Genomic DNA, 22,024 nt, shown 5'->3' with positions numbered 1-22,024 from the left:
GTCCATTAAATAACTGTGGTTATGGAGTAGTTTTGTGATAAGTGGTTCCTCCTGTACTTAGTGATATGTGATTGGTCTGAATGAGTATGTAAGACTTGTGCTGGTGGGTGAGAATGTTAGAAAACTTAATACTTTCATTCCTCTGGCTCGCAAGTGTGCATTGTTCTTAGAACTACAAGAGTGCGCCTGCCCTGGAGTGAGGCACAGAAACTATTGAATGTACTGCATTTTGCCTTACAGGGTTTGCCCGTTCCTTTGGGATGTGTCTGCCAAGTGGCGAGAGGCGAGAGTGGATTAAGCCCATTATGTTCAGTGGAGGCATTGGATCCATGGAAGCCATTCACACTAAGAAAGAGCAACCAGAGCCAGGTAAGTTAAGGCCAACTCTGTATATCTGAGTCAGGATGCATTGGCATGGTTTGTAGTAGGCTCCTGTCACAGGTGAGGGCATGTAAGGGTAATGCGTCTCACTTTCTAGACAAGTTCATTAAATAACACTGTAATAGAACCTCCTCTTCACGTCATGGCTTTGACAAGACACTTCTACAGTGATGATAAATTTTCATATGTTATAGGTATCTAGAACACTCTAACATTAATATGAGAGAATCTATCTTGAGGTTCAGATTCTATCACTGTGTACACTTTACTGTGACTGGATGAGGCAATCTGTTCTTGGCAGGTTAGTCTGCAGAGCTCGCAGACATCTTTACACCTGTGATTCTGGCATTTGGGAACACTGATAGTTGTAATATGATGCATGATCAGAAGATCAAACTTCGTGATTTGTAGAGGATCACACCATAATAAAACGGTATCACCATGGAAAAAGTCCTCATATCAGAGATGGATAGAAAGTGGTGTCATCTTGCTGAAGAGAATTCCCCATAGTAAAAACATGTTTGGACCGGATTAACCTAAAAGCCTCACAGAAAGTTCCCCAAGGCTTAAAAAACTTACTTTTTTTCTGGCAGTCGTCCATCCACAGCTCTGCTTCAGCCTTGTCTTTCTCTCATCCCCTTTATGATACCTTGCCTATGGTTAAGAAGTGGGATTGGAAATATTCTCATGTCAGTCACTGTGTTCTTCCAGTCCTTGCTCCTCACTATCCCTCACATGTGTGGGTAATGAGGTGCGCTGCCCTTCTTGAAAGAAAGGGCAAGGGATTATTTTTTCAGACTGTGTTGAATTTGTATGGGTGTTGGAAAGTGACACTTTTTAACATGGTCACCCCAACTTTATTCCTGGTATTTGATGTATGTAGGAAGTTGGCTCTGTATGTGCTATTTCAAAGTAAGGAATAGCATGCACAGAGTCCAAGGGTTCCCCTTAGAGGTAAAATAGCGGTAAAAATAGATAATACTAATGCTCTATTTTGTGGTAGTGTGGTCGAGCAGTAGGCTTATCCAAGGAGTAATGTTAAGCATTTGTTGTACATACACATAGACAATAAATGAGGTACACACACTCAGAGACAAATCCAGCCAATAGGTTTTGTTATAGAAAAATATCTTTTCTTAGTTTATTTTAAGAACCACAGGTTCAAATTTAACATGTAATATCTTGTTTGAAAGGTATTGCAGGTAAGTACATTAGGAACTTTGAATCATTTCAATTGCATGTATACTTTTCAAGTTATTCACAAATAGCTACTTTAAAAGTGGACACTTAGTGCAATTTTCACAGTTCCTGGGGGAGGTAAGTTTTTGTTAGTTTTACCAGGTAAGTAAGACACTTACAGGGTTCAGTTCTTGGTCCAAGGTAGCCCACCGTTGGGGGTTCAGAGCAACCCCAAAGTCACCACACCAGCAGCTCAGGGCCGGTCAGGTGCAGAGTTCAAAAGTGGTGCCCAAAACGCATAGGCTAGAATGGAGAGAAGGGGGTGCCCCGGTTCCGGTCTGCTTGCAGGTAAGTACCCGCGTCTTCGGAGGGCAGACCAGGGGGGTTTTGTAGGGCACCGGGGGGGACACAAGTCCACACAGAAATTTCACCCTCAGCAGCGCGGGGGCGGCCGGGTGCAGTGTAGAAACAAGCGTCGGGTTTGTAATGTTAGTCTATGAGAGATCTCGGGATCTCTTCAGCGCTGCAGGCAGGCAAGGGGGGGATTCCTCGGGGAAACCTCCACTTGGGCAAGGGAGAGGGACTCCTGGGGGTCACTTCTCCAGTGAAAGTCCGGTCCTTCAGGTCCTGGGGGCTGCGGGTGCAGGGTCTCTCCCAGGCGTCGGGACTTTAGGTTCAAAGAGTCGCGGTCAGGGGAAGCCTCGGGATTCCCTCTGCAGGCGGCGCTGTGGGGGCTCAGGGGGGACAGGTTTTGGTACTCACAGTCGGAGAGTAGTCCGGGGGTCCTCCCTGAGGTGTTGGTTCTCCACCAGCCGAGTCGGGGTCGCCGGGTGCAGTGTTGCAAGTCTCACGCTTCTTGCGGGGAGATTGCAGGGTCTTTAAAGCTGCTCCTTGAAACGAAGTTGCAGTCTTTTTGGAGCAGGTCCGCTGTCCTCGGGAGTTTCTTGTCTTTTTCGAAGCAGGGCAGTCCTCAGAGGAGTCAGAGGTCGCTGGTCCCTTGGAAGGCGTCGCTGGAGCAGAGTTCTTTGGAAGGCAGGAGACAGGCCGGTGAGTTTCTGGAGCCAAGGCAGTTGTCGTCTTCTGGTCTTCCTCTGCAGGGGTTTTCAGCTAGGCAGTCCTTCTTCTTGTAGTTGCAGGAATCTAATTTTCTAGGGTTCAGGGTAGCCCTTAAATACTAAATTTAAGGGCGTGTTTAGGTCTGGGGGGTTAGTAGCCAATGGCTACTAGCCCTGAGGGTGGGTACACCCTCTTTGTGCCTCCTCCCAAGGGGAGGGGGTCACAATCCTAACCCTATAGGGGGAATCCTCCATCTGCAAGATGGAGGATTTCTAAAAGTTAGAGTCACTTCAGCTCAGGACACCTTAGGGGCTGTCCTGACTGGCCAGTGACTCCTCCTTGTTTTTCTCATTATTTTCTCCGGCCTTGCCGCCAAAAGTGGGGCCTGGCCGGAGGGGGCGGGCAACTCCACTAGCTGGAGTGTCCTGCTGGGTTGGCACAAAGGAGGTGAGCCTTTGAGGCTCACCGCCAGGTGTGACAATTCCTGCCTGGGGGAGGTGTTAGCATCTCCACCCAGTGCAGGCTTTGTTACTGGCCTCAGAGTGACAAAGGCACTCTCCCCATGGGGCCAGCAACATGTCTCGGTTTGTGGCAGGCTGCTAAAACTAGTCAGCCTACACAGACAGTCGGTTAAGTTTCAGGGGGCACCTCTAAGGTGCCCTCTGTGGTGTATTTTACAATAAAATGTACACGGGCATCAGTGTGCATTTATTGTGCTGAGAAGTTTGATACCAAACTTCCCAGTTTTCAGTGTAGCCATTATGGTGCTGTGGAGTTCGTGTTTGACAGACTCCCAGACCATATACTCTTATGGCTACCCTGCACTTACAATGTCTAAGGTTTTGTTTAGACACTGTAGGGGTACCATGCTCATGCACTGGTACCCTCACCTATGGTATAGTGCACCCTGCCTTAGGGCTGTAAGGCCTGCTAGAGGGGTGTCTTACCTATACTGCATAGGCAGTGAGAGGCTGGCATGGCACCCTGAGGGGAGTGCCATGTCGACTTACTCGTTTTGTCCTCACTAGCACATACAAGCTGGCAAGCAGAGTGTCTGTGCTGAGTGAGAGGTCTCCAGGGTGGCATAAGACATGCTGCAGCCCTTAGAGACCTTCCTTGGCATCAGGGCCCTTGGTACTAGAAGTACCAGTTACAAGGGACTTATCTGGATGCCAGGGTCTGCCAATTGTGGATACAAAAGTACAGGTTAGGGAAAGAACACTGGTGCTGGGGCCTGGTTAGCAGGCCTCAGCACACTTTCAATTGTAAACATAGCATCAGCAAAGGCAAAAAGTCAGGGGGCAACCATGCCAAGGAGGCATTTCCTTACAATGTAATTTTGACAAAGTGCACTGGATACCTTCTAACAAGGGCCCCAGTACCAGATCCCTTTCCCTAAAACTTTGCAATTGTTTCCCAATTGACAATACCTTTAGCACCCCTATAAGTCCCCAGTAAGTGGTACCCCTAATACCTAGGGCATGGGTACTGAGAAGGGTCCATAAGGGCTGCAGCATGTATTGTGCCACCGTAAGGGACTCCGAAGCACACTCATGCAAACTGCTATTGCAGGCTGTGTGATCTGGTGCAGAGAAAAGTGAAAACACAGCATGACACACTTCCTGTGTGCCATGCCCATAGACTCTGCACACCGTGTAGGTAAGTCACCCCTACAGCAGGCCTTAGATCCCTAAGGCAGGGTGCACTATACTACATGTGTTGGCGTATCTGCACGAGAAGATATGCCCCTGTGATGTCCAAGTCGATTATTAAATATTACAAGTGCACAGGGGAAGCCATTTAAATACATGTGCTGGGCACTGGTAATTACGAGTTCCCGAACAACATGATGGCTTCACTGAAACCTTGTTTTCTTACAGAAGTAAACTTTTCCATCCAGTCTGTAGTTCATATTGCCCCAGAAGCAACCCATTTGCTGGTAAATGAGTTTAGTGACTTCACCTCAGACCAAGTAAGAAAGTGTTGACTGAGTTTCTTGTGTCTCTTCTCGTCCTGTTGTTATTTTTATATTAACTATTAACTTAATGATTTGGTTCAAAACCAAATACCCACCCATCCTTTGTGAGTGGGAAATTCCTTAGCCAATACATTCTTCTAAAATGGCCCATGAAGCAGTCCTTCAGAACAGTTGTTTAGGTGAACAAGTTTCTTACTTTCGATAAATGCTCTATGCAACTGCAGATTCATCATCTGTAGCATCATTTCAGTGCCAGACTAAATTCCGATTTTTCAGAGAAATGGCTTTCACACATTGAGAAATGGCACTATCAGCCTCCGTGACCGCTTGACATTGTCGAAGTGAATACCTGGAGTCTCATTGGTGCCATCTCTACATGCTGATGTTGGTTTTGTTTTGAACTTTTCCAAGCCATCAGACGGGAATCAGTCATGACAATGTTGAGTTGACCCTGATTCTAAAACTAACTGGACCTTTTTAAATATAGATCAAGGAGTCCTCTTCACTGAATGTGAGGAGGGGCAGAGCACCAACCAGAAAGTGAGTCACTTAAGGTAAGTAGTGGTTCCTCTGAAATGATGAATTTAACTGCATCTAATTGCAAATTCCTTTCCTTTAGAATAGATACCCAAGCAGTACCTCCCAAAAGGTGGATTGTCTGAGTAGTGGACTTGTAGCAAAAGATCCTGCAAAAATGAGCAAGCAAAATGGCTCCTGCTGAGGACCTGATTGCTGTGGCAGTAGTGCTTGTTAAATGTGTACATAGAAGCCCATGTAGCAGCCTGGCCAATGTGTAAGACAGAATGCCTGTCAGCAGTGTCATTTTGTCTTAAGGAATAGTATGACCCATCTTGACAAAGTCAGCGTTTTACTCCCTTCTCATTCACACCTACAAAGTCCATAAGAAGCTGGTTGTGCACTCAGTATACAAAAATTGAGGGTTGTCAACTGTTCAAGCTGCTGAAACAACTCTTCCTTTTTTGAGCGCTGTGGCAGAGAGAATCAAGCCAGAAGATGATGGACTGACCCATTTGGAAATAACATACAACCTTTGGGAGAAAGGAAACTGTGGCCTCAACACCAATTTGTCAGAAAAGAAAGTAAGGAGAGTTGCATTGACTGTGCCTGCAGCTCACTGACCAGGCACGCAAAAACTAATCACAATTAGAAAAAACTGTCTTGATGGTGAAACAACACAAAACTGTTGTGTATGTGCTCAAACGGTATGGACATCTGATATTTGAGGACCAACAAAACATCTCATTGAGGCATAACAAAATACTTATGTGGAAACATGCAGGTCATACCTTTCAAGAAATTCATCACTACAGGTGACTTAAACTAAGAAGGGTAGTCATGCAAACACAGAAAGGATGAGAGGGCCAACACACAATCATTAACTGTGCCTACCACACAACCTTTCTGGGTCAAAGATGAAACAAATAGCAAAACATCTAATAATATTGCTTACTTACAAGGGATCATACTGATGATCCTACACCTGTCCGCAAATGTCTTCCAGTTCCCTGAATAGATGGATTTAGTCAAGGGACACCTAGCCAAAACAGCCATATCCATTACTTTAACAGGTAAGTCAAAACTGCTCAGTTGTTGGCAAGCATTGAGGTGTAGACCATAGAGATTTGGGTGCAGAACCCTGCCCTCTTGTTAAGACGCAAGGTTCTCCTGGAGAGGCAGATGGATCTGAAGGCAAATGCAGAGGCTCAATAAGTTGGGGACCCATCCTCTCCTGGACTATCCAGGCTATCATCATCAAAACTTAGGCCTGGTCTGTCTTAACTTTCCTAAACAATTGTGGTAGGGAAGCCGGTAGTGTAAACTCGTACAGAAGTTGTGTAACCTAATGCAGCAGAATGCATGCCCCTGGCGATAATTGCAGCATGTGGTACTCTCAGCAGTGCACATTATCTGTGGTAGCGAAAAGGACCATCCAGGGCACCCCCCACTGGTCAGCGATTTCCTAATCCACTCTGACAGACCACAAATGACCTTGTTATCCCAAAGAATGCTGAGTTTGTCTGCCCTAGCATTTAGTGACTTCACCAGACGATTGGCTACCAAGGAGATTACCTGATGTATAGGCATTTCCAAAGGTGTAGTGCCTTATGGCACAAGACTCCATGTCGCCTTGTATGTTGGAGTACTGCCTGGTTGTTGTGTTGTTCGTCCGCACCTGCACCGACGTATCCTTGATGGATAAGTAAAGGCTGTCTGAGCCAGGCTGTTGGCACTGAGCACCAGAAGATTCATGAGAAAAGTTTGTTCCACTATACATTGAAATAGTTGAAGTTGCATCTTTCCCTTTGAAGGTTCCAGGAGCTATTACACATGATGCCTTGTGCTTACAGAGTTACTACTTTTTTTCTGGCTCACATGATTGGGTTCCCTGGAACACCCTGGGTGTTCACACTCCTTTTGCTAAGAGAAAGTTCTTGTAGGAAGTTGGCTCTGTATGTGCTATTTCAAAGTAAGGAATAGCATGCACAGAGTCCAAGGGTTCCCCTTAGAGGTAAAATAGTGGTAAAAAGAGATAATACTAATGCTCTATTTTGTGGTAGTGTGGTCGAGCAGTAGGCTTATCCAAGGAGTAGTGTTAAGCATTTGTTGTACATACACATAGACAATAAATGAGGTACACACACTCAGAGACAAATCCAGCCAATAGGTTTTGTTATAGAAAAATATATTTTCTTAGTTTATTTTAAGAATCACAGGTTCAAATTTAACATGTAATATCTTGTTTGAAAGGTATTGCAGGTAAGTACATTAGGAACTTTGAATCATTTCAATTGCATGTATACTTTTCAAGTTATTCACAAATAGCTATTTCAAAAGTGGACACAGTGCAATTTTCACAGTTCCTGGGGGAGGTAAGTTTTTGTTAGTTTTACCAGGTAAGTAAGACACTTACAGGGTTCAGTTCTTGGTCCAAGGTAGCCCACCGTTGGGGGTTCAGAGCAACCCCAAAGTTACCACACCAGCAGCTCAGGGCCGGTCAGGTGCAGAGTTCAAAGTGGTGCCCAAAACGCATAGGCTAGAATGGAGAGAAGGGGGTGCCCCGGTTCCGGTCTGCTTGCAGGTAAGTACCCGCGTCTTCGGAGGGCAGACCAGGGGGGTTTTGTAGGGCACCGGGGGGGACACAAGCCCACACAGAAATTTCACCCTCAGCGGCGCGGGGGCGGCCGGGTGCAGTGTTAGAACAAGCGTCGGGTTCGCAATGTAAGTCAATGGGAGATCAAGGGATCTCTTCAGCGCTGCAGGCAGGCAAGGGGGGGGGGCTTCCTCGGGGAAACCTCCACTTGGGCAAGGGAGAGGGACTCCTGGGGGTCACTTCTGCAGTGAAAGTCCGGTCCTTCAGGTCCTGGGGGCTGCGGGTGCAGGGTCTTTTCCAGGCGTCGGGACTTAGGTTTCAGAGAGTCGCGGTCAGGGGAAGCCTCTGGATTCCCCCTGCAGGCGGCGCTGTGGGGGCTCAGGGGGGACAGGTTTTGGTACTCACAGTCGTAGAGTAGTCCGGGGGTCCTCCCTGAGGTGTTGGTTCTCCACCAGCCGAGTCGGGGTCGCCGGGTGCAGTGTTGCAGGTCTCACGCTTCTTGCGGGGAGATTGCAGGGTTCTTTAAAGCTGCTCCTTTGGATAAAGTTGCAGTCTTTTTGGAGCAGGTCCGCTGTCCTCGGGAGTTTCTTGTCGTCGTCGAAGCAGGGCAGTCCTCAGGGGATGCAGAGGTCGCTGGTCCCTTTGGAAGGCGTCGCAGGAGCAGAGTTCTTTGGAAGGCAGGAGACAGGCCGGTGAGTTTCTGGAGCCAAGGCAGTTGTTGTCTTCTGGTCTTCCTCTGCAGGGGTTTTCAGCTAGGCAGTCCTTCTTCTTCTTGTTGTTGCAGGAATCTAAATTCTTAGGTTCAGGGAAGCCCTTAAATACTAAATTTAAGGGCGTGTTTAGGTCTGGGGGGTTAGTAGCCAATGGCTACTAGCCCTGAGGGTGGGTACACCCTCTTTGTGCCTCCTCCCAAGGGGAGGGGGGTCACATTCCTATCCCTATTGGGGGAATCCTCCTTCTTCAAGATGGAGGATTTCTAAAAGTCAGAGGCACCTCAGCTCAGGACACCTTAGGGGCTGTCCTGACTGGCCAGTGACTCCTCCTTGTTTTTCTCATTATCTCTCCTGGACTTGCCGCCAAAAGTGGGGGCTGGGTCCAGGAGGCGGGCATCTCCACTAGCTGGAGTGCCCTGGGGCATTGTAACAAGAAGCTTGAGCCTTTGAAGCTCACTGCTAGGTGTTACAGTTCCTGCAGGGGGGAGGTGTGAAGCACCTCCACCCAGAGCAGGCTTTGTTTCTGTCCTCAGAGAGCACAAAGGCTCTCACCGCATGAGGTCAGACACTCGTCTCTCAGCAGCAGGCTGGCACAGACCAGTCAGTCCTGCACTGAACAATTGGGTAAAATTCAGGGGGTATCTCTAAGATGCCCTCTGTGTGCATTTTTTAATAAATCCAACACTGGCATCAGTGTGGGTTTATTATTCTGAGAAGTTTGATACTAAACTTCCCAGTATTCAGTGTAGCCATTATGGAGCTGTGGAGTTCGTTTTTGACAGACTCCCAGCCCATATACTCTTATGGCTACCCTGCACTTACAATGTCTAAGGTTTTGCTTAGACACTGTAGGGGCATAGTGCTCATGCACATATGCCCTCACCTGTGGTATAGTGCACCCTGCCTTAGGGCTGTAAGGCCTACTAGAGGGGTGACTTACCTATGCCACAGGCAGTGGGAGGTTGGCATGGCACCCTGAGGGGAGTGCCATGTCGACTTAGTCATTTTCTCCCCATCAGCACACACAAGCTGGCAAGCAGTGTGTCTGTGCTGAGTGAGGGGTCCCTAGGGTGGCATAAGACATGCTGCAGCCCTTAGAGACCTTCCCTGGCATCAGGGCCCTTGGTACCAGGGGTACCAGTTACAAGGGACTTACCTAGGTGCCAGGGTTGTGCCAATTGTGGAAACAATGGTACATTTTAGGTGAAAGAACACTGGTGCTGGGGCCTGGTTAGCAGGGTCCCAGCACACTTCTCAGTCAAGTCAGCATCAGTATCAGGCAAAAAGTGGGGGGTAACTGCAACAGGGAGCCATTTCTTTACACAAGCCCCCCCCAGCCCACAGGCCAGGAGACTCAGCCAAAGCTGGGAGAGTCTTCCTAGTCTGTCAGGCGAGGAAGAGTAGAGGAAATAGGCTGGTTTGTTGCAGGGCCTACTCTGCCTTACATCCTCCTGTTCAGGTCATTCCCTCTGGGGAACTGACCCACTTCCACAGTGATAGGACCTAGTCTGAACTGCCTCTTGTCTGTGCTTTTTATGTCTTCACCCATTCTCTCTATTTTGGGGTTAGAGGTATCCACCTCTGCTAATCTTATCTTAGCCAGGGTCACCCCTAGCTTACCCAAAGAGGTTACCCAGAGCTGGAGTAACCCCACCATGACCAACAGGGTCAGGGGGCCTAACTTGCTATTTGGCATGGGGTCAGACCACCATGCCAAGGATAGTGCAGCCATAAAGGCTAACACCCAGCAGAGGCCACTGACAGCTATCAGTGCCCAGAACCACACCTTTAGCTCTTCACCTACAAGGGAAGGGGCTAAGTTACAGGCTTCTTTGGGTTCAGGGTGCCTGTCTGCTGTATTAGAGTGGGGGGTTACCACATCTTGTAGTAAACACCCTTCTTCCACTCTTTCTTCTGTTAGCTGAGGAGCCACCCACTCAGGCTTAACAGTTGCCTGACTAGCCAGGACTTCTTGTGGGTCAGTTTGGACTTTATCAGAGCCACTTTTGGAGTTCTCCCCTACTGGAGCAGAATCTCCTTGGCTTGCTGGAACCTTGGCTAAAGGTTGTCCACCTTTCCTACTCTGTTTCTTTTTCTTTTTCTTCTGGGGCCTACTTGCATTTACTGCAGAGGCAGGCACTCCAGAATCCTTGGGAGAGGACTGGCACTGGACCAGTTCCTCTCTTGGGCTCTGACTAACCTCTGGGTAGTCATTTCCAAGGAGACAATCAAGGGGGAGGTCTGTACTGACTACCACCCTTCTCCAGCTAAAAGTCCCACCCACTTCTATGGGCACCAAAGCCACAGGCCTATCAGTGACCCTGTCTGGGCTAACTCTTACTCTGGCCATCTCACCTGGGATGTACTGGTTTGAGAACACCAGCCTGTCATGCACAATAGTGTGACTGGCACAAGTGTCTCTCAGGGCAGTGGCTGGGATTCCATTCACCAGTAGGTGGTGGAAGTGTCTACTTCCCTCTGGAATCTCCAACTCACCTGTTGGGCCCTTTTTCCAGTTGAAGGCTATGAAGACCTCCTCATCTGAGGAGTCATCCCCAATGGCTACACTGGTCACCCCTGGGATTTTGCTAGGGGGTTTGTTTTTGGGACAAGAAGTGTCCTTGGTGTGGTGCCCTGTCTGTTTACAGTTATGGCACCATGCCTTAGTGGCATCCCAGCTCTTACCCTGGTACCCACCTTTGTTTTGGGTTGTGTCTCTGGGCCCACCCACCTGGTCTGGTTTTTGGGGGCCTACAGGGGACTCTTTTTCTTTGTTTCTAGTGTCACCCACTTTCTCCTGGGGAGGCTTTGTAACCCCTTTCTTTTGGTCACCCCCAGTGGAAGTTTTGGTTACCCTAGTCTTGACCCAGTGGTCTGCCTTCTTTCCCAATTCTTGGGGAGAAATTGGACCTAGGTCTACCAGATACTGATGCAACTTTTCATTGAAGCAGTTACTTAAAATGTGTTCTTTCATAAACAAATTATAAAGCCCAACATAGTCATACACTTCATTTCCAGTTACCCAACCATCCAGTGTTTTCACTGAGTAGTCAACATAATCAACCCAGGTCTGGCTCGAGGATTTTTGAGCCCCCCTGAATCTAATTCTATACTCCTCAGTGGAGAATCCAAAGCCCTCAATCAGGGTACCCTTCATGAGGTCATAGGATTCTGCATCTTTTCCAGAGAGTGTGAGGAGTCTATCCCTACACTTTCCAGTGAACATTTCCCAAAGGAGAGCACCCCAGTGAGATCTGTTTACTTTTCTGGTTGCACAAGCCCTCTCAAAAGCTGTGAACCATTTGGTGATGTCATCACCATCTTCATATTTAGTTACAATCCCTTTAGGGATTTTCAACATGTCAGGAGAATCTCTGACCCTATTTATGTTGCTGCCACCATTGATGGGTCCTAGGCCCATCTCTTGTCTTTCCCTTTCTATGGCTAGGATCTGTCTTTCCAAAGCCAATCTTTTGGCCATCCTGGCTAACTGGATGTCCTCTTCACTGGAGTTATCCTCAGTGATTTCAGAGGTGTTGGTCTCTCCTGTGAGGGAACCAGCATCTCTGACTATTATTTTTGGAGTCAGGGCTTGAGAAGCCCTGTTCTCCCTAGATAGGACTGGTGGGGGGAATCACCCTCCAAGTCACTATCTTCATCCTCTGTGTTGCCATACTCAGAGGGGTTGGCCTTAGCAAACTCTGCCAACAGCTCCTGGAGCTGTAGTTTGGAAGGTCTGGGGCCCATTGTTATTTTCTTTATTTTACAGAGTGACCTTAGCTCCCTCATCTTAAGATGGAGGTAAGGTGTGGTGTCGAGTTCCACCACATTCACATCTGTACTAGACATTATGCTTCTAAAAGTTGGAATACTTTTTAAGAAACTAAACTGGTTCTACAATCTAATTCAAACTTTTAACAAACTTTTAAACTCTAAAAGAAATGCTAACAGGGACTAACACAAGGCCCTAGCAGGACTTTTAAGAATTTAGAAAACTTTTCAAATTGCAAAAATCAATTTCTAATGACAATTTTGGAATTTGTCGTGTGATCAGGTATTGGCTGAGTAGTCCAGCAAATGCAAAGTCTTGTACCCCACCGCTGATCCACCAATGTAGGAAGTTGGCTCTGTATGTGCTATTTCAAAGTAAGGAATAGCATGCACAGAGTCCAAGGGTTCCCCTTAGAGGTAAAATAGTGGTAAAAAGAGATAATACTAATGCTCTATTTTGTGGTAGTGTGGTCGAGCAGTAGGCTTATCCAAGGAGTAGTGTTAAGCATTTGTTGTACATACACATAGACAATAAATGAGGTACACACACTCAGAGACAAATCCAGCCAATAGGTTTTGTTATAGAAAAATATATTTTCTTAGTTTATTTTAAGAATCACAGGTTCAAATTTAACATGTAATATCTTGTTTGAAAGGTATTGCAGGTAAGTACATTAGGAACTTTGAATCATTTCAATTGCATGTATACTTTTCAAGTTATTCACAAATAGCTATTTCAAAAGTGGACACAGTGCAATTTTCACAGTTCCTGGGGGAGGTAAGTTTTTGTTAGTTTTACCAGGTAAGTAAGACACTTACAGGGTTCAGTTCTTGGTCCAAGGTAGCCCACCATTGGGGGTTCAGAGCAACCCCAAAGTTACCACACCAGCAGCTCAGGGCCGGTCAGGTGCAGAGTTCAAAGTGGTGCCCAAAACGCATAGGCTAGAATGGAGAGAAGGGGGTGCCCCGGTTCCGGTCTGCTTGCAGGTAAGTACCCGCGTCTTCGGAGGGCAGACCAGGGGGGTTTTGTAGGGCACCGGGGGGGACACAAGCCCACACAGAAATTTCACCCTCAGCGGCGCGGGGGCGGCCGGGTGCAGTGTTAGAACAAGCGTCGGGTTCGCAATGTAAGTCAATGGGAGATCAAGGGATCTCTTCAGCGCTGCAGGCAGGCAAGGGGGGGGGCTTCCTCGGGGAAACCTCCACTTGGGCAAGGGAGAGGGACTCCTGGGGGTCACTTCTGCAGTGAAAGTCCGGTCCTTCAGGTCCTGGGGGCTGCGGGTGCAGGGTCTTTTCCAGGCGTCGGGACTTAGGTTTCAGAGAGTCGCGGTCAGGGGAAGCCTCTGGATTCCCCCTGCAGGCGGCGCTGTGGGGGCTCAGGGGGGACAGGTTTTGGTACTCACAGTCGTAGAGTAGTCCGGGGGTCCTCCCTGAGGTGTTGGTTCTCCACCAGCCGAGTCGGGGTCGCCGGGTGCAGTGTTGCAGGTCTCACGCTTCTTGCGGGGAGATTGCAGGGTTCTTTAAAGCTGCTCCTTTGGATAAAGTTGCAGTCTTTTTGGAGCAGGTCCGCTGTCCTCGGGAGTTTCTTGTCGTCGTCGAAGCAGGGCAGTCCTCAGGGGATGCAGAGGTCGCTGGTCCCTTTGGAAGGCGTCGCAGGAGCAGAGTTCTTTGGAAGGCAGGAGACAGGCCGGTGAGTTTCTGGAGCCAAGGCAGTTGTTGTCTTCTGGTCTTCCTCTGCAGGGGTTTTCAGCTAGGCAGTCCTTCTTCTTCTTGTTGTTGCAGGAATCTAAATTCTTAGGTTCAGGGAAGCCCTTAAATACTAAATTTAAGGACGTGTTTAGGTCTGGGGGGTTAGTAGCCAATGGCTACTAGCCCTGAGGGTGGGTACACCCTCTTTGTGCCTCCTCCCAAGGGGAGGGGGGTCACATTCCTATCCCTATTGGGGGAATCCTCCTTCTTCAAGATGGAGGATTTCTAAAAGTCAGAGGCACCTCAGCTCAGGACACCTTAGGGGCTGTCCTGACTGGCCAGTGACTCCTCCTTGTTTTTCTCATTATCTCTCCTGGACTTGCCGCCAAAAGTGGGGGCTGGGTCCAGGAGGCGGGCATCTCCACTAGCTGGAGTGCCCTGGGGCATTGTAACAAGAAGCTTGAGCCTTTGAAGCTCACTGCTAGGTGTTACAGTTCCTGCAGGGGGGAGGTGTGAAGCACCTCCACCCAGAGCAGGCTTTGTTTCTGTCCTCAGAGAGCACAAAGGCTCTCACCGCATGAGGTCAGACACTCGTCTCTCAGCAGCAGGCTGGCACAGACCAGTCAGTCCTGCACTGAACAATTGGGTAAAATACAGGGGGTATCTCTAAGATGCCCTCTGTGTGCATTTTTTAATAAATCCAACACTGGCATCAGTGTGGGTTTATTATTCTGAGAAGTTTGATACTAAACTTCCCAGTATTCAGTGTAGCCATTATGGAGCTGTGGAGTTCGTTTTTGACAGACTCCCAGCCCATATACTCTTATGGCTACCCTGCACTTACAATGTCTAAGGTTTTGCTTAGACACTGTAGGGGCATAGTGCTCATGCACATATGCCCTCACCTGTGGTATAGTGCACCCTGCCTTAGGGCTGTAAGGCCTACTAGAGGGGTGACTTACCTATGCCACAGGCAGTGGGAGGTTGGCATGGCACCCTGAGGGGAGTGCCATGTCGACTTAGTCATTTTCTCCCCATCAGCACACACAAGCTGGCAAGCAGTGTGTCTGTGCTGAGTGAGGGGTCCCTAGGGTGGCATAAGACATGCTGCAGCCCTTAGAGACCTTCCCTGGCATCAGGGCCCTTGGTACCAGGGGTACCAGTTACAAGGGACTTACCTAGGTGCCAGGGTTGTGCCAATTGTGGAAACAATGGTACATTTTAGGTGAAAGAACACTGGTGCTGGGGCCTGGTTAGCAGGGTCCCAGCACACTTCTCAGTCAAGTCAGCATCAGTATCAGGCAAAAAGTGGGGGGTAACTGCAACAGGGAGCCATTTCTTTACACAAGCCCCCCCCAGCCCACAGGCCAGGAGACTCAGCCAAAGCTGGGAGAGTCTTCCTAGTCTGTCAGGCGAGGAAGAGTAGAGGAAATAGGCTGGTTTGTTGCAGGGCCTACTCTGCCTTACATCCTCCTGTTCAGGTCATTCCCTCTGGGGAACTGACCCACTTCCACAGTGATAGGACCTAGTCTGAACTGCCTCTTGTCTGTGCTTTTTATGTCTTCACCCATTCTCTCTATTTTGGGGTTAGAGGTATCCACCTCTGCTAATCTTATCTTAGCCAGGGTCACCCCTAGCTTACCCAAAGAGGTTACCCAGAGCTGGAGTAACCCCACCATGACCAACAGGGTCAGGGGGCCTAACTTGCTATTTGGCATGGGGTCAGACCACCATGCCAAGGATAGTGCAGCCATAAAGGCTAACACCCAGCAGAGGCCACTGACAGCTATCAGTGCCCAGAACCACACCTTTAGCTCTTCACCTACAAGGGAAGGGGCTAAGTTACAGGCTTCTTTGGGTTCAGGGTGCCTGTCTGCTGTATTAGAGTGGGGGGTTACCACATCTTGTAGTAAACACCCTTCTTCCACTCTTTCTTCTGTTAGCTGAGGAGCCACCCACTCAGGCTTAACAGTTGCCTGACTAGCCAGGACTTCTTGTGGGTCAGTTTGGACTTTATCAGAGCCACTTTTGGAGTTCTCCCCTACTGGAGCAGAATCTCCTTGGCTTGCTGGAACCTTGGCTAAAGGTTGTCCACCTTTCCTACTCTGTTTCTTTTTCTTTTTCTTCTGGGGCCTACTTGCATTTACTGCAGAGGCAGGCACTCCAGAATCCTTGGGAGAGGACTGGCACTGGACCAGTTCCTCTCTTGGGCTCTGACTAACCTCTGGGTAGTCATTTCCAAGGAGACAATCAAGGGGGAGGTCTGTACTGACTACCACCCTTCTCCAGCTAAAAGTCCCACCCACTTCTATGGGCACCAAAGCCACAGGCCTATCAGTGACCCTGTCTGGGCTAACTCTTACTCTGGCCATCTCACCTGGGATGTACTGGTTTGAGAACACCAGCCTGTCATGCACAATAGTGTGACTGGCACAAGTGTCTCTCAGGGCAGTGGCTGGGATTCCATTCACCAGTAGGTGGTGGAAGTGTCTACTTCCCTCTGGAATCTCCAACTCACCTGTTGGGCCCTTTTTCCAGTTGAAGGCTATGAAGACCTCCTCATCTGAGGAGTCATCCCCAATGGCTACACTGGTCACCCCTGGGATTTTGCTAGGGGGTTTGTTTTTGGGACAAGAAGTGTCCTTGGTGTGGTGCCCTGTCTGTTTACAGTTATGGCACCATGCCTTAGTGGCATCCCAGCTCTTACCCTGGTACCCACCTTTGTTTTGGGTTGTGTCTCTGGGCCCACCCACCTGGTCTGGTTTTTGGGGGCCTACAGGGGACTCTTTTTCTTTGTTTCTAGTGTCACCCACTTTCTCCTGGGGAGGCTTTGTAACCCCTTTCTTTTGGTCACCCCCAGTGGAAGTTTTGGTTACCCTAGTCTTGACCCAGTGGTCTGCCTTCTTTCCCAATTCTTGGGGAGAAATTGGACCTAGGTCTACCAGATACTGATGCAACTTTTCATTGAAGCAGTTACTTAAAATGTGTTCTTTCATAAACAAATTATAAAGCCCAACATAGTCATACACTTCATTTCCAGTTACCCAACCATCCAGTGTTTTCACTGAGTAGTCAACATAATCAACCCAGGTCTGGCTCGAGGATTTTTGAGCCCCCCTGAATCTAATTCTATACTCCTCAGTGGAGAATCCAAAGCCCTCAATCAGGGTACCCTTCATGAGGTCATAGGATTCTGCATCTTTTCCAGAGAGTGTGAGGAGTCTATCCCTACACTTTCCAGTGAACATTTCCCAAAGGAGAGCACCCCAGTGAGATCTGTTTACTTTTCTGGTTGCACAAGCCCTCTCAAAAGCTGTGAACCATTTGGTGATGTCATCACCATCTTCATATTTAGTTACAATCCCTTTAGGGATTTTCAACATGTCAGGAGAATCTCTGACCCTATTTATGTTGCTGCCACCATTGATGGGTCCTAGGCCCATCTCTTGTCTTTCCCTTTCTATGGCTAGGATCTGTCTTTCCAAAGCCAATCTTTTGGCCATCCTGGCTAACTGGATGTCCTCTTCACTGGAGTTATCCTCAGTGATTTCAGAGGTGTTGGTCTCTCCTGTGAGGGAACCAGCATCTCTGACTATTATTTTTGGAGTCAGGGCTTGAGAAGCCCTGTTCTCCCTAGATAGGACTGGTGGGGGGAATCACCCTCCAAGTCACTATCTTCATCCTCTGTGTTGCCATACTCAGAGGGGTTGGCCTTAGCAAACTCTGCCAACAGCTCCTGGAGCTGTAGTTTGGAAGGTCTGGGGCCCATTGTTATTTTCTTTATTTTACAGAGTGACCTTAGCTCCCTCATCTTAAGATGGAGGTAAGGTGTGGTGTCGAGTTCCACCACATTCACATCTGTACTAGACATTATGCTTCTAAAAGTTGGAATACTTTTTAAGAAACTAAACTGGTTCTACAATCTAATTCAAACTTTTAACAAACTTTTAAACTCTAAAAGAAATGCTAACAGGGACTAACACAAGGCCCTAGCAGGACTTTTAAGAATTTAGAAAACTTTTCAAATTGCAAAAATCAATTTCTAATGACAATTTTGGAATTTGTCGTGTGATCAGGTATTGGCTGAGTAGTCCAGCAAATGCAAAGTCTTGTACCCCACCGCTGATCCACCAATGTAGGAAGTTGGCTCTGTATGTGCTATTTCAAAGTAAGGAATAGCATGCACAGAGACCAAGGGTTCCCCTTAGAGGTAAAATAGTGGTAAAAAGAGATAATACTAATGCTCTATTTTGTGGTAGTGTGGTCGAGCAGTAGGCTTATCCAAGGAGTAGTGTTAAGCATTTGTTGTACATACACATAGACAATAAATGAGGTACACACACTCAGAGACAAATCCAGCCAATAGGTTTTGTTATAGAAAAATATATTTTCTTAGTTTATTTTAAGAATCACAGGTTCAAATTTAACATGTAATATCTTGTTTGAAAGGTATTGCAGGTAAGTACATTAGGAACTTTGAATCATTTCAATTGCATGTATACTTTTCAAGTTATTCACAAATAGCTATTTCAAAAGTGGACACTTAGTGCAATTTTCACAGTTCCTGGGGGAGGTAAGTTTTTGTTAGTTTTACCAGGTAAGTAAGACACTTACAGGGTTCAGTTCTTGGTCCAAGGTAGCCCACCGTTGGGGGTTCAGAGCAACCCCAAAGTTACCACACCAGCAGCACAGGGCCGGTCAGGTGCAGAGTTCAAAGTGGTACCCAAAACGCATAGGCTAGAATGGAGAGAAGGGGGTGGCCCGGTTCCGGTCTGCTTGCAGGTAAGTACCCGTGTCTTCGGAGGGCAGACCAGGGGGGTTTTGTAGGGCACCGGGGGGGACACAAGCCCACACAGAAATTTCACCCTCAGCGGCGCGGGGGCGACCGGGTGCAGTGTTAGAACAAGCGTCGGGTTCGCAATGTAAGTCAATGGGAGATCAAGGGATCTCTTCAGCGCTGCAGGCAGGCAAGGGGGGGGGCTTCCTCGGGGAAACCTCCACTTGGGCAAGGGAGAGGGACTCCTGGGGGTCACTTCTGCAGTGAAAGTCCGGTCCTTCAGGTCCTGGGGGCTGCGGGTGCAGGGTCTTTTCCAGGCGTCGGGACTTAGGTTTCAGAGAGTCGCGGTCAGGGGAAGCCTCGGGATTCCCTCTGCAGGCGGCGCTGTGGGGGCTCAGGGGAGACAGATTTTGGTACTCAGTCGTAGAGTAGTCCGGGGGTCCTCCCTGAGGTGTTGGTTCTCCACCAGCCGAGTCGGGGTCGCCGGGTGCAGTGTTGCAGGTCTCGCGCTTCTTGCGGGGAGATTTCAGGGTTCTTTAAAGCTGCTCCTTTGGATAAAGTTACAGTCTTTTTGGAGCAGGTCCGCTGTCCTCGGGAGTTTCTTGTCGTCGTCGAAGCAGGGCAGTCCTCAGGGGATGCAGAGGTCGCTGGTCCCTTTGGAAGGCGTCGCTGGAGCAGAGTTCTTTGGAAGGCAGGAGACAGGCCGGTGAGTTTCTGGAGCCAAGGCAGTTGTTGTCTTCTGGTCTTCCTCTGCAGGGGTTTTCAGCTAGGCAGTCCTTCTTCTTCTTGTTGTTGCAGGAATCTAAATTCTTAGGTTCAGGGAAGCCCTTAAATACTAAATTTAAGGGCGTGTTTAGGTCTGGGGGGTTAGTAGCCAATGGCTACTAGCCCTGAGGGTGGGTACACCCTCTTTGTGCCTCCTCCCAAGGGGAGGGGGTCACATTCCTATCCCTATTGGGGGAATCCTCCTTCTTCAAGATGGAGGATTTCTAAAAGTCAGAGGCACCTCAGCTCAGGACACCTTAGGGGCTGTCCTGACTGGCCAGTGACTCCTCCTTGTTTTTCTCATTATCTCTCCTGGACGTGCCGCCAAAAGTGGGGGCTGGGTCCAGGAGGCGGGCATCTCCACTAGCTGGAGTGCCCTGGGGCATTGTAACACGAAGCTTGAGCCTTTGAAGCTCACTGCTAGGTGTTACAGTTCCTGCAGGGGGGAGGTGTGAAGCACCTCCACCCAGAGCAGGCTTTGTTTCTGTCCTCAGAGAGCACAAAGGCTCTCACCGCATGAGGTCAGACACTCGTCTCTCAGCAGCAGGCTGGCACAGACCAGTCAGTCCTGCACTGAACAATTGGGTAAAATACAGGGGGTATCTCTAAGATGCCCTCTGTGTGCATTTTTTAATAAATCCAACACTGGCATCAGTGTGGGTTTATTATTCTGAGAAGTTTGATACTAAACTTCCCAGTATTCAGTGTAGCCATTATGGAGCTGTGGAGTTCGTTTTTGACAGACTCCCAGCCCATATACTCTTATGGCTACCCTGCACTTACAATGTCTAAGGTTTTGCTTAGACACTGTAGGGGCATAGTGCTCATGCACATATGCCCTCACCTGTGGTATAGTGCACCCTGCCTTAGGGCTGTAAGGCCTACTAGAGGGGTGACTTACCTATGCCACAGGCAGTGGGAGGTTGGCATGGCACCCTGAGGGGAGTGCCATGTCGACTTAGTCATTTTCTCCCCATCAGCACACACAAGCTGGCAAGCAGTGTGTCTGTGCTGAGTGAGGGGTCCCTAGGGTGGCATAAGACATGCTGCAGCCCTTAGAGACCTTCCCTGGCATCAGGGCCCTTGGTACCAGGGGTACCAGTTACAAGGGACTTACCTAGGTGCCAGGGTTGTGCCAATTGTGGAAACAATGGTACATTTTAGGTGAAAGAACACTGGTGCTGGGGCCTGGTTAGAAGGGTCCCAGCACACTTCTCAGTCAAGTCAGCATCAGTATCAGGCAAAATGTGGGGGGTAACTGCAACAGGGAGCCATTTCTTTACAGTTCTCATTACATCTTTACAGAACAGCTTAAGTACAAAGTCCTTTTTTTTCTGCACTTCTGCACTTTTGTTTAAGCTGCTCTCTCTTTGTGAAGTGCCCCTTATGTGAGATGACGAAAGCTGGCTTACATCTGCAGAAATCAGTTTCTCAAAGGCAACATTGGTGATATTGTGTCGCAGATCCCAACACAAAACAACAATAATATTACCATACAGTTGTGCTCAAATGCTACTTGCATACTGTAGGAAGTTGGCTCTGTATGTGCTATTTCAAAGTAAGGAATAGCATGCACAGAGTCCAAGGGTTCCCCTTAGAGGTAAGATAGTGGCAAAAAGAGATAATACTAATGCTCTATTTCGTGGTAGTGTGGTCGAGCAGTAGGCTTATCCAAGGAGTAGTGTTAAGCATTTGTTGTACATACACATAGACAATAAATGAGGTACACAAACTCAGAGACAAATCCAGCCAATAGGTTTTTGTATAGAAAAATATCTTTTCTTAGTTTATTTTAAGAACCACAGGTTCAAATTCTACATGTAATATCTCATTCGAAAGGTATTGCAGGTAAGTACTTTAGGAACTTCAAATCATCAAAATTGCATGTATACTTTTCAAGTTATTCACAAATAGCTGTTTTAAAAGTGGACACTTAGTGCAATTTTCACAGTTCCTAGGGGAGGTAAGTATTTGTTAGGTTAACCAGGTAAGTAAGACACTTACAGGGCTTAGTTCTTGGTCCAAGGTAGCCCACCGTTGGGGGTTCCGAGCAACCCCAAAGTCACCACACCAGCAGCTCAGGGCCGGTCAGGTGCAGAGTTCAAAGTGGTGCCCAAAACACATAGGCTAGAATGGAGAGAAGGGGGTGCCCCGGTTCCGGTCTGCTTGCAGGTAAGTACCCGCGTCTTCGGAGGGCAGACCAGGGGGGTTTTGTAGGGCACCGGGGGGGACACAAGCCCACACAGAAATTTAACCCTCAGCGGCGCGGGGGCGGCCGGGTGCAGTGTAGAAACAAGCGTCGGGTTCGCAATGTTAGTCTATGAGAGATCTCGGGATCTCTTCAGCGCTGCAGGCAGGCAAGGGGGGGGTTCCTCGGGGAAACCTCCACTTGGGCAAGGGAGAGGGACTCCTGGGGGTCACTTCTCCAGTGAAAGTCCGGTCCTTCAGGTCCTGGGGGCTGCGGGTGCAGGGTCTCTCCCAGGTGTCGGGACTTTGGATTCAAAGAGTCGCGGTCAGGGGAAGCCTCGGGATTCCCTCTGCAGGCGGCGCTGTGGGGGCTCAGGGGGGACAGGTTTTGGTACTCACAGTATCAGAGTAGTCCT

At 48.5% G+C, this 22,024-nt stretch overlaps 1 protein-coding gene across 2 annotated transcripts in view; it reads left to right on the top strand.

The window, feature by feature from the left end:
* The window catches only part of PFAS (phosphoribosylformylglycinamidine synthase), a 546,904-nt gene that overhangs the window by 135,017 nt on the left and 389,863 nt on the right, over window positions 1-22,024 (top strand). For both annotated transcript variants that reach the window (XM_069244293.1, XM_069244295.1), the window contains one exon: window positions 241-369. In XM_069244293.1, coding sequence (XP_069100394.1) covers window positions 241-369 — 129 coding nt within the window. The remainder of the gene's footprint in view (window positions 1-240; window positions 370-22,024) is intronic.

The sequence above is a fragment of the Pleurodeles waltl genome, chromosome 7 (assembly GCF_031143425.1).
Source record: "Pleurodeles waltl isolate 20211129_DDA chromosome 7, aPleWal1.hap1.20221129, whole genome shotgun sequence".
Lineage (NCBI taxonomy): Eukaryota > Metazoa > Chordata > Amphibia > Caudata > Salamandridae > Pleurodeles > Pleurodeles waltl.
Note: the sequence above shows the minus strand (reverse complement) of the source record. Positions and strands in the feature narration are given on the sequence as shown.